We start from the raw sequence: 12426 nt of genomic DNA, 5'->3' as shown, positions 1-12426 counted from the left end.
GTGTAATAGTATCGTGTGGAGACTGCCCTTCCGAAAGGTCTGAGATATGAATAAGGCTCAACTGAATACTTGTGGTTTCTGTATTCTGATCCTAGATCCGTGGTAGACATTATTTTTTCACCTAAATATTCTAGCATCGGCATTATATTATGCTGTTTTAAATTCACAATACAATTACGTCACCGGGTCAAACAGGGGCTAGGCTGGGAAGTGGTGAATCTACATGTAGTCTCCACTACCACTATATAGTTTCTGGTCATTTCAATTAAGCGGATTGCAGCTTTATGGCCCTAGGACTTCAGGAAACGTGTGTTCAGACATTGCCTCTGCTTCACAAGAGTCTTGTTTCTGTTGAACTTCCACGGCCTTATTGGAAATCAATGATTGTTTCTGATCTTCAAACTGTCATGTTGAGGAGACCTAAAGATTAACTCACTCAATAAAATGGTTTGAGATTGCAGGATGTGGAGAACTTGCAATGATTAAAACACATGCTTCTGCACCACGGTGTGTCCTATTTTAACTGTGTCTACACAGTGCGCGAGGGAATTTCTCCGTGCAAGTTGTTTTCCTCCAACAATCCGCGTGATCATGGCATTTCTGGACACAGGTAGGGACTGACTCCAGAGCAAGAGCCTCTAAACTGAACCGAGACAAGGGCGCTATCCTTTCCTAGCAACTGTTGCTATGCGGGGGCGTGGCATCGATGCGGGCAAGGACGCCCCGGAGGCCCCTTCCCCTCACCTGCACAAACTACATTTCCCATGATGCTCCGAGAGGGCTCCGTTGTGACGAACGGAACAAGCGCAGACGGGGGCGGGGGAGGTGGGGGGCGCTATTCCCAAGTCGGCTCTCGGGCACCAGCAGGGGCCACCGCCGCCATGTTGGGCTGAGGCGATGACAGGAGGCGGCCGGGGCGTGTGGGATTGAGAAGTGGAGGAGGAGGCGGAGAGTCAGGGCTCTGAGGGGGAGCTGTTCCCAAGCTAAGGGAGGAGCCCCCGGAAGACGCTGCGGAAGGCAGGCAGCGAGGCGGAGGCGGCCGGAGCCCAGACGCGATGCGGCCCGACCGGCGCGGCTGCGCTGAGGCGCCCGCGGCCTGAGCCCCCCCGGCGCTGCGCTCGGTTCGGCTCGGCCCAGTTCGGCTCGGCTCGGCTCGGCGGCTGGCGAGGTCGATGCCCTTGAGCGCGGCTGCGCGCAGCCCGGCTGTGCGGCCCCGCGGCGCGCGCTGAGCTTCTCGGCGGCCCCGGCCGCTTTCAGCTCGGCGCTCGATGTGTAGCCACATAGTTATCTGTACACTTCGTCGCCGGGGCTTTAATGAGGACCTGAGTCGCGAGCGCGTGTGAATCACCGCCTGGGCCGGGGAAAGAGGACGGCGCATTTAACCCCCTCCCACCCCGCTCCATGTCCGTGTGTCACTCGGCTCTGTCCACCTGGCGCGGCGGGTCCTGGAGCTGCTACTGCTGCTGACGATCGGCTCCCCTCGCGCCTCTCGCCCCAGAAGCTCTTGTGCTCCCACGTAACTTCTACTTTTTTTTTTAATTTTTATTTTTTTTTTCATTTTTGGGAAAAGCTCAGCACAAACCGATCAGAATTGTGAAGGTTCTTTTTTATTTTTTCCGTAGTTCCAGCACTTCTGCTCTTGCTTTTTGTTTTGTTTTCTGCGTAAACCTCTGGCCCACTCTCAAAAGGCAAGATGTCCAGTCATGTCCCGGCGGATATGGTAAGTGAACGATAAGTTCCGACGTTCGGATTGTAGTGTGGTTTCCAATCTTATTTAATCGGAAGACGACGCTGGCGTCGGGGCGAAGGTTTCTGGGGCCCGGCGGGGGTGAGAAATGGGGGGCACTTCTGGAAAAGCCAATCTACTTGGCTTTGGAGAAGTTGGCTCTTCTGCCCCCCTCCCCCCTTTTCTTTTAGGAAGCACTGGTTTTTGGTGTGGTTTTGCAGCTTTTTCTTTCTTTTTTTCTTCTTCTTTTTTTTAAAACCACTGGGAGTCACTGGTTCGGTTGTGTTTCCTAAGTCGCCGGAGGCAGGGAAATGCAGTGGAAGCGGAGGAAATTCCTTCCCGATTGCTAGAAGGCTTTCAAGGCTTGGATTTAAACGCTTCGGGAAAACGTCAAGGGCTGTGTGGACACGGCCGGGGACGGGCGGCGAGCTGGATACCTAGGGTAGGAAGAGGCTGTCTGGCTCAGTGACAGACAAGATCGTTCAGACGTAGGTGCACACTTGATACATTTCAGGGGCAGCGGCGCACCTCTTTGGAAAAAGTCTTGCTGTGAGCCCTTCGAAACGTCTAGCTGAACGAACAGCTATGACAACCGGAGCTATTTAAATGTTTTTCAATTCTAGGTTTATGGCGTAAAGCGTCCTTTTTAAAATATAGATATTCCAAGGTTTCTTGGTACCAAGTAATTAACAGTTTTGCATTTTAGGTTTTTGTTTGTCTATTGTTTGTTTTAAGCCAGTTAAGCATGTTTATTGAGCCTGGATCACTGGGCGTTGAGAACTGGAAACAAAAACTGCTATTGTTTATTGAGGCTTTTTCCTTTGGTTTCTAAATGTTAGGGTTGCGAGTGTGTTGACTGACAGTTACTGTGTAGCCTTACAGTGCTGAGGGGTGGGTTTGTGGGCGCGTGAAGTGACACTTTGCAGTCCTGAAGGCAGACATAATGCAAGTAACTGGGAGATGAATAATCCTTCTGAAAGAATCGAAGTTAATGTAATCATGCCCACTTATGTCAAGTTGACATTTGAATGTGTATGTATTACAGTGCAGAACCAAGATTGAACTTTGCTAATGGTTGCATTTTTAAAATGTCAAATATTTCTATGGAGAGATGACCTGTTTTACATATTTTTAAAAGAAAAATGACCCTAAATTGTGTATTTTGACCTTGGTTTAAAGGCATTTTGTTTGTTTGATTTTCCACTTAATATGCTGTTCAAATGCAAAGGAACCACTGGGCCTGCCTCCCGGGTGGCCACCGCGCTTGCAGCCTTTGCTTCCGGAGTCTTTAAACTCAGGCTCTGTCCTTTTAGCTGTTCTTCCTTCTTGATGTGTTCAGGGGGAACAGTCTCCTGCCTGCCTGAGTGGCTGCCAAGGTTCCCTTTACACTATTCTCGAAGTTGCCTGGAGAGGTCTCTACACAGAACTGCAAATGTTTCTTCCTCTGTTTGATGAGTGATCTGTGGGCTCATAGCCTCCGGCAGAGATTTGCTCTTTGTAAAGCCTCCATTTTATATCATCAGCACAGTGAAGGCTACACCCACCTGAGTGCCTTCTATTCTGTTAGAGAAGTTGTAATGAAACAGATGTGTGCAGTTAAAGCAGGGCCACTACTTTCTTTGGGCCCAGTGATACAGAAAACGTGGAATGTACAGCATCAGCTGCACATTGAGGTGATTTTTGGGGAGTGCCATCTCTGAAGATTGGAAGCTGTGTTGGGATTGGGGGACTGAGGTAGGGGCAAGGTTCTATTGATAGTTGCGGTTACAAACTATCACTGCTTGTCTGTCTGAGATTGTGTGTTCAGGCCCTGATGACCCAGTGGTGCTTTGAGGTCCCTGATTAAAGGTGATATGCAAGGGCAAAGCAATATTATGTAATAAACGTAGAATGCCTTGTGATGCTCCTCAGAGGTAGCCTGTGTAGACTTCCAAGTTCTAAGTGGGTTTCCTATCTCGTGGTCACCTTTCTGGACAATATGATTGTTGAGAAAATCCTTTAAACAACCATTTTCCATTACTTAAATTTCAATTTTCCATCAGAAGGATCTTTGTTTGATAAGAGTGTAGAATCCTCAAAATGCACACACGCGTGCGCACATACACACACACACACACACACATTAAATGTTAAGTAAGTACTGCCTTCTTAGAAATTGTTCATAGCTAAACTCCTCATACCAAAACCTGACAATTTGAGTTTGCATTGGTGACTTGAAGGGAGCACGATTTACCATTTTATGATTTTGAAAGCCATCTCTTCAGGAGCACAGATGTTCCCACCAAGTAACATCTCCTTGCAGCCTGGCTCTAAATTGATTAGGATATGAACTGTCACAGGCCTGAACTTGCAAGTGCAGAATCGCCTTTCTGTTCAGTGCTGTAATATGAACCTTTCGAGTGTTGACAGCTCTCCCCTGTGCTATTTAGAAACAAACCTTCTGCTCCTTTACATCTTAATGGTGCTTGTCAGCCCTGGAAACATCCTGCCCAGGAGGTGGGGTGGGGCACTGATGTTAGAACCCCTGCCCGGTTTCATTTGCAGTAATTCCTTCCAGACGAATGATAATTGATAACTCAATTGCCATTTGGATAAAGTCTTTTTATGGCTATAATTGTGGCTCATTTTGTGACCAGTATTTTAACACTAGTTTTAATTTTGTGAGTAGTATTTACTAAAATTTATTTTTAAACAGTAAATACATTTTTGTTTTACTGTAAAGAAAATACTTTATTCAAATTTAGAAGGATAAAGTGTGTCTGTGGTTAATGCATTTGTTGCATCTTCTATACAATAATTTGCAAGGAGCCTTCTTTTCACCATTCTGCAGTGTACACGCACACACACACACACACGTTTAGGAACCTAAGTGTATTTAAAACCTCCTGATGCTGATTTTTCTTCCTTGTTAATAGGGATTGAGTTGGAAATACATTTACTAATATCTCAGTGTAGCAACCTGTGTCTGAAAAAAACTGAAAATATTGGAGCAGAATTTCATTATAATCATATTTTAAAAGTTTCCTTTACGTTTTTAAAACTGAGTTCACAATTTGTAGTCTTCCTTGGGCCATAGCCATTGTTTGTGTCTGTGTAGTGACATGTGGGTGATAGGACTTGGGGGGCGGGGAAGACAGGCAAAGATGGTGATGAGGACGATGACCTCACTGTGCATTGGAAATGGCCTCAGCACGTGGGATGTGTTCACGCCAGTGTTTCTTCGTTTGGGAAACAACTTAGGACTTTGGACGAGAATTGCACTTTACAGCTTTAGGACATCCATTACACCAAAAAACGGGTCTGCTAACTACCTGTGAGGGGTGTGGTGGTGGTGCACACCTTTAATCCCAGTGCTCTGGAGGCAGAGGCAGGCGGATCTTGTGAGTTCAGGGCTGACCTGGTCTACAAAGTAAGTTTTAGGCTAGCCAGAGCTGTACAGTGAGACCCTGTCTCAAAAACAGAAAGCTAGAGACTATGTGCAGAGAGGCTGTATGAGACAGTGAGGTGTGCTGTTCTCTGAAGCAGCTGATGCTCGCTTGTTCGGTTGAAGAAGCAGGTGCTGATCAACAGTGTGTAGTCTGGGGGCAAATGGTATGCTGGCAATTGGTTTTTGTCAGTACATTTCATATGGTTCATAGAATGCTTCAATTGTAATGCTTGGTTTATTTCTTCTAGTCATGAAAGAAATATTTTTGGAGCCCTCTAGTGGGCAGGAAATAACTAAAATAAATTTCCTTTCCGTGTGAACTTTGATCGGTTTCCTAAGTTAACATAAAATGACGTGTGAGGAGGAGCCTTGTCAGAACAGGATCCAGAAAACAGAACTGTCACTATGGGGAAAGTGTCCTGAGACGAAATGGGGACCCCTTCCTTGCTTACAATTCCTTTATCGTTTTCTTCCTCCTGCCCCACACACTGTTTTTTTCCCTGTTGAAGTCGGGAGAGTCCTTCAAGCTCAGGAGCTGAAGTCCTGCGTGCCTGGCTGTGTGACCTGATAATAGCGCAGTCAGCACCATCTCTCTGTTGAGTGAGTCTCTGGGTGGTTTAATTTGACTGTGCATGATGGCCAGAGTTTGAGCTGAAATGGATTTTAGTTTGTTTTAGGCCCAAGTCGACTTGCCTTTCTCTGAATCCTTTTCTTCAGTGCTTGGGTGATGGTCTTACACTTGTGAGATGTGAGGACAAGTGTCCTAGATCTGCTATGTCCTCCATGGTTTTAAAATCAGAATTGGTGTTTTATAACTGCTGAGAGACATTTTGACTCATGAAGTGGTACTATGTGTGTTATTTAGAGGAAAGGAAAAGTGTCCCACACATGCTAGTAGGCAGGAGGTTTATGCTGCCTGCTTTCACTATTTGAGTATGGAAAATGTGCTGTTAAATATTAAAGCTGGAATGCCCTTCTATTAGTCTTAAATGGTGCTGACTCTGCTAGTCTTCATGACATGGAAAACTCTTTGACTTTTAAGTTCCTTTCTTCATTATAGCCTGGGCAGAAACCCTGGGTTATTTTGAACTCTTTCCTAGTTCTTGAAGGTTGTGTTTTGAAACAACCCAGTGTGATTGTTTTGAGTTGCTACTTTGTTAAAATAGGGTGTAGTGTGCTTAGTTTAACTTTCCTTGTTTCTGTCTTTTTAAGTACTGGCTATGTTGCCCAGGCTAGCTTCACACTAATAATCCTCCTGCCTCAGTCCGAGTACTGTGATTATAATGTGGTCCACCAGCCTCTCTAGCTGAGTTTTGATGGCTTAGGGCCAACATTTTGAATGCCTTCGACTCCATTCTGAGTTTACTGAAAAGACTGTAATTGCACATTTCTGTATGTAAATGCCAGGCCCTGAGGTTTCTGCCCTTTTTGGATGACTGGTTTATAAAATGAAGTGAGGCAAGTCAGTCAGAGTCTGAGAATAGAAATATTAGAACTTGCTTGTGTCTGTGTATTTTCTGGCCCCACAGGATGGGTGAGCTTTCCTACTCCGCCCACTTCACCCCCTTTCTGCTGTCTAGATTATCTGTGAATGGAGTTTGCTGAGGAAGGCGTTAGAATTCTGGGATGAGGTAGCAGAACCTTGAGCACAAATGCTCAGAGGTTTTGTGGCTGATCTGTTGTGCCATCCAGTTAATAGAACTGCTGTTGACTTAGTATTGAGATGATGGGCAGAGCTTTATTCTCAAAGACTTTAAATCCCAAGTGAGAAAGTACCTGCTGCTCAGAAGAATCCAGTGCTGTGCAGAGACCATTCCAAGAGCACGTTTAAATATTGCCTATCTGTTGAAAGGGCTTCTCTGAAAAAAAAAAAAAAAAAAAAAAACAAACCAGTGAATTTGACTCATCAGAAGCAAAAGACAAAATTAGTTTGCAAAAATTAAAAAAATGACTTTCAGAAAAGTTAAATTTCATTTAATTCACAATTTTATAAATTCACAGTTTCATTAGATAGCTGACTTCTAACATAAACATTAGTTGGTAGTGGAATGCAAAGTATCATGACCTGGTAAGCTAGTAGGTGATAGATAGATATATCCTACTCTGAATCTGGGCCTCTTTGTGAGCTAGGCTTTTCATTTTGCCTTAGGAAAGCTCTTAAAACCCCATCAATAATGCTAGCCAGAGGGAAGCTGAAGCAGGATGATCACCATAGGTTTTAACCTAGCCTGTCTATGAGACCTTGTTTCAAAAAACAGAACAAATAAAATAACAATAATGAAAGAAAGATCAATGTCAAAATAAACTTAACCTTCCCTGCTGGTAAGCTTATTTTAAGAACTAGAAAGGTATGTTCAGAAACAACACTCTTATTAATATGCTAATATTTTTAGTGATTGCAAGATTAAAATAGATTCATAGTTCATAAATAAAGTAACTCAAGCATTTTACTCTATTTGTTTAGTTCTGTGAAGTGAGTAGTGTGACTTACGGATGGATGTACACATGTTGCAAGTCTGCAGGAATGGCATAGTACAGAAGCCAGTGTAGTGAGTAACCAAGCTTCCTGGGTGTTCTAGCTGGGGTTTGGAGTCAAAATGCTCGCCTGCCCTTCTCTGCGTATCGTTGCTGACTGAAGTTTGCTGGGGATGTAAAAATCAAGCTTTCTGTAGTATAATTCCCATTAAGGAAGAGCAAAGGATGTCTCAGCAGGTTGTTCAGGAGTCTGTCTTCAGAAAGTCAAATGCCCTGTAATGTTGTCTTTAGTTTATGGCCTTGGTCTATCTTTGGTTGCTTAGAACTCTGTACACCCAGGTTCAGAGAGAATGAGAAACTTGCGGTCTCACAGCTTGGAGCGCAGAGTCATGAAGGGGATCTGGATCCAGCAGCTTTGTGATGGGCATTCTGTGCTCCCCACCCAAGCAGACAGACGCTGCTGAGGTCCTTGGGCACATTTTCCTACTGGTGCTTCAGCGTCCTTCCCCGACCTTTCCTTGAGTCACTGCTGATCAGAGTTGAGATGAGACCCACGTTACGCAGCTTTGTGGCCTGTTTGACTTTGAGGTTGGCATGGTTTTAGAGAAGCCTGCTGCATCACTAACTGCTGGGCTGGGGGCTTCCATTACGTATATGGGCACCTTGAGTCGTCATTTTTTTTAAGATTTATTTATTTAATGTTTATGAGTACACTGTAGCTGTACAGATGGTGGTGAACCATCTTGTGGTTGCTGGGAATTGAATTCAGGACCTCTGCTCGCTCTGGTTGCCCCGCTCTCTCAGGCCCAAGATTTCTTTATTATTGTATCTAAGTACAGTGTAGCTGTCTTCAGACACACCAGAAGAGGGTGTCAGATCTCATTACGGATGGTTGTGAGCCACCATGTGGTTGCTGGAATTTGAACTCAGGACCTGTGGAAGAGCAGTCAATGCTCTTAACCACTGAGCCATCTCTCCAGCCCCTCCTTGAGTCTTCTTCAGTTCACATTTGTTACACTGTAGACCTTCCCTGTACTTGCTTATGTAGCACATAGGTTGCCCTGGATGCTGAGTGCTCCTGCCAAGCCTTCTGCTTCTATCCCCATGCTGAAGCTGCTTATCTACCATGTAGACTATCAGCCTAGTCAAACCTGCTAGCAGTTTTAGTGGTCTCTCTCCTCTGGGCGGTATTCCATGACTGGATCTACTTTTTGTAATGACTAGCTTTTGAGGAGAAAATGTTCTTTGTAGTAGAGAAAACTGTTGAAGGTCAACATTATATCTCAACAACACGTTACTATGTTTAGACAAAATATTCTTGCAATATGTTTAATTTTCTTTAATAGAAAAGTAAAATTTTGCTTTAGAAATACTTGATTTTTTTTATGCAGTCACATCATCTATACAAATAAGGATAAAACCACATTGTAATAGAATCATTAAACTGATTCTAGTGGATGTCAGTTACTTAACTATTTGCACATTTGCAGACATCATTCTGTTTCATTCCTTGCTGCTGTAAGTCTAGAAAGCACAGGAGACTGGGAGGTGTGGGGAGAGGCCTAAGCCTTAGCTTCCTTAAGTCCCCACCTCACCAGTGCCACATTGGGGATTGAGTTCCCAACACCTGACTCTTCAGGATACACTCAGACCACAGCAGGTATTTAAAAGCTGTGGGAAACAGTAGTTTCATGGCTATTCTCAAACATGCCTTGTGAGTACTCCTTAAAATAAAGTTCTTAGGAATGTAGTTGTTGTGCCAAAAAATAGGTCAGTTATTGAAGTCATAGATGGGAAGGTACCAATTTCATAATTAAAAAACAAAGCAAAACCCTTGACTTACCAGTTGAATGTGGCTATTTTACTACGCCCTCTCTCCTGTCTTTTCCCTTCCCTTTGGCTTTTGTTTTGAGATCGGGTCCAGGTCTCCCTTGTATCTGGATAGCCCAGGCTATCCTGGATCTCCATCCTCCTGGCTCAGCCTCCTTAGTGCTGGGATTAGAAGCATGTGCTACCACAAATAGCTGCATTTTCTTTTTTTAAAAAAATACTTTATTTACAGATTTACTTCTTATATGTGTGTTTTGTCTGTATGTGTGTGTGCACCAACCATGTGCCTGCTTGATATCTGAGGAGGTCACAAGAAGACGTTGGATCACCTGGAACTGATTTACTGATAGTTATGAATGGTAATGTAGGTGGTGGGAATTGAACCCGGGTCTCTGCAAGAGCAGCAAAGTGCTCTGAGCCATCTCTCCAGGCCCACATTTTTTAGTATGCTAGCTTATCCCTCACATCAGATGCTTGTGATTTTGTTCATGGAAAAGGCTGATTAACAATTTTAATTTCTTGTAAAAATCTTTGGCAGATCTAGGTGTCAAGAGTACATTGACCTCATAAAATGATCTGGAAAACATTGCAGAATTTTTTGTTAAGAATTGATTTCATTTCATCCATAAATGTTCCAAGGAATTCACTAGCAGCACCACAGGACCAGCTAGCTGGGTTTTATTTATTTATTCATTTATTTATTTATTTTTCTCAGATTATTGGTGACATTTCCTCGGCACCTGCAGGATTATCTGCATTCTTACTATGTCAGGTTTTGCTTTTTCAGGGTTTTGACAGGTTACCTGAATTCACCTCGACTTTAATTTTATCATCTGGTCATGTTAGTGGCCCCTGCTTTTAAAACTTACCTGCTTATTAGTAACCTGTGTCTCCTTATCTTGGTGATTGCAGGCATCCAGTTTCAGATTCATCTCCTTTGAGTTTCTGTTTTATCTTCCCTTCTACTTTAACAGGGTTTACTTGCTGTTCTTAAATCTTCCGTCTACTGCCAGCCTCCCACTTTAGTACACTTGTTCATTTGTGGAGGAAAACTCCCTCTACATAAAAATTTAACTAGGCCATGCAAGTCTAATTTATGTTCTTTTTATTATCACTTAATTCAAAACATTTTTAAAATTCGAAAATAATTCACAGTGCTTTAAGATTTCCACTGTGCTGTTTCTGTTGACCCATGGGTTACTTAGAAATGGGTTCTACACCATTTAAGCAGTGGGGATTTTCTACCTGTGTTCTGTTATTGACAGTGTGTTTCATGCTGCTATTACCTGGGGCCTGGATGTCTTGGGGCCATGACGTCATGGATGGTTTGTTTGTTGAGACCTACCTACTGTATAGTTTTTGAAACCTGGGTGTGATGTACCATCTCTATCAACTAAGTCAAACTTACTAGTCACGATCAGTCTGGTCTATCTGTATTGACTTGCTGTGTGCTTTTGTGATTCTGGAGTTGGAACTCAGGCATGCTAGGAACTCAGCACTGAGCTGTTCCTGTAGCTTGCTGTTGACCTTCCCCCCTAACATTCAGTTGAAAGAAGTACAATTTCCAAGTTTGTGCTGACTGTGTGATCTCTCCTTCTCTGAAGTCTGCCTTGTGCATGTGAGACTGGGTCGTTGCCTGAGAATGCATTCCTGAGTGTTCCACGTCCTGTGGGAGCTATGATGTTTCTTTGGCCCTGAAATGAGTCTGAGTATCATCCAGTGGGCTCTGCTCTTACAGCATGATAACTGATGATACATGCCTTCTCTAGGTCTCTTTTCCACCCCACCATCAGTCCTTCCTGTTTCTTGCTTCCTGTTAGAAAGCATATTTACTCCACTCCTTAGTGGGTTTGTTATCAGTCTTCCTACTGGTCTTTACTGCTTACCCCAGAGATGACCTTTCTCTTTGCTTTGCTTGGGCCTAGGGTAAAGTTACTGTCTTCACTCTCAGGAAAAAGGAAGGGATTTACTATGTCTTAGTCCTATCTATTCCTCTTTAGCTCTTTGGTATATTTTAAACCAAAGATATCATTGTTGTTGATAATAATAGTAACAGTGGTAATAGCAGTAATGCTGTTGTTTAGAAAGTCAGTACTGCCGGGCATTGGTGCCACGTGCCTTTAATCCTAGCACTTGGGAGGCAGAGGTAGGCGAATTTCTGAGTTCGAGGCCAGCCTGGTCTACAGAGTAAGTTCCAGGACAGCCAGAGCTACACAGAGAAATCCTGTCTCAAAAACAAAACAAACAAACAAACCAAAAACAAACAAACAAAGGAAGTCAGTACTTAGATTATCCTAACAGTTACACTCTGGGATCTATATCCCCACAATGTTTGAATCTGGGTGATTTCCCTTTCACTTAACAAACTCCTCTCAGTGTTGTTTTTAGTGTAATGAATTCTCTGTGTCGTGAAAACATGTGCATGTTCCTTCTTTAAATTTAGGCTCTGTAGCGTGAGCACCCTCAGGGTAGTTAGTTCTCAGTGCAGGCAGCCTCCCTCCCTGAACCTACAGTCAGCCTTTGTGCCTGTCGACCTTTTTATGACCAGTGTCTCTCTTTGCTGCCTTTAGGATTATAATTTGTCTTTGTTTTTTAGGCTTTATGATTTGTGTAGAGCCTTTCCTGGTAGTTATTTTGTAGTTTGTAGATGCCTTCCTTGAATTTGCCTTTGTCTCGCCACCTTTTGTCACTTGAAATTTTTCCTAGTGTGTGCTCTCACTCTGTTTTTGAGACAGTCTTCTTTGTGGCTTTAGCTACTCTTAACCTCATGATCCTCCCTCCTCAGCTGAGCGCGGGCTTCACAAGCATCCCTGTGTAAATACACATATACTACATGCGTTCAGTTGTCTTCGTTTCCTTTTAGATTTGCCTTATACTGATGTTGGGACATTTCATGGTTCCCATTGGTCTCCCACCCCTGTGTCAGTTTAGATATTTTCTGCTAACCTGTCTTCTGATTCATTTATCT

General features: G+C 43.7%; 1 protein-coding gene across 6 annotated transcripts in view; it reads left to right on the top strand.

Annotated features, from left to right (window-relative positions):
- The first annotated feature begins 793 nt into the window (after nucleotides 1–793).
- The window catches only part of Ubl3 (ubiquitin-like 3), a 48249-nt gene continuing 36616 nt past the window's right edge, over nucleotides 794–12426 (top strand). Inside the window, exons 1-3 of one of the 6 annotated variants that reach the window (NM_001359199.1) lie at nucleotides 885–1035; nucleotides 1086–1516; nucleotides 1623–1720. In NM_001359199.1, coding sequence (NP_001346128.1) covers nucleotides 1694–1720 — 27 coding nt within the window. In that variant the 5' untranslated portion in view covers nucleotides 885–1035; nucleotides 1086–1516; nucleotides 1623–1693. Of the gene's footprint in view, nucleotides 1721–1787; nucleotides 1829–1999; nucleotides 2215–12426 lie in introns of those variants that run through there. The other 5 variants (XM_006504832.4, NM_011908.2, NM_001359200.1 and 2 more) reach the window with 5 other exon arrangements.

The sequence above is a fragment of the Mus musculus genome, chromosome 5 (genome assembly GCF_000001635.26).
Source record: "Mus musculus strain C57BL/6J chromosome 5, GRCm38.p6 C57BL/6J".
In the NCBI taxonomy this organism is placed as follows: domain Eukaryota; kingdom Metazoa; phylum Chordata; class Mammalia; order Rodentia; family Muridae; genus Mus; species Mus musculus.
Note: the sequence above shows the minus strand (reverse complement) of the source record. Positions and strands in the feature narration are given on the sequence as shown.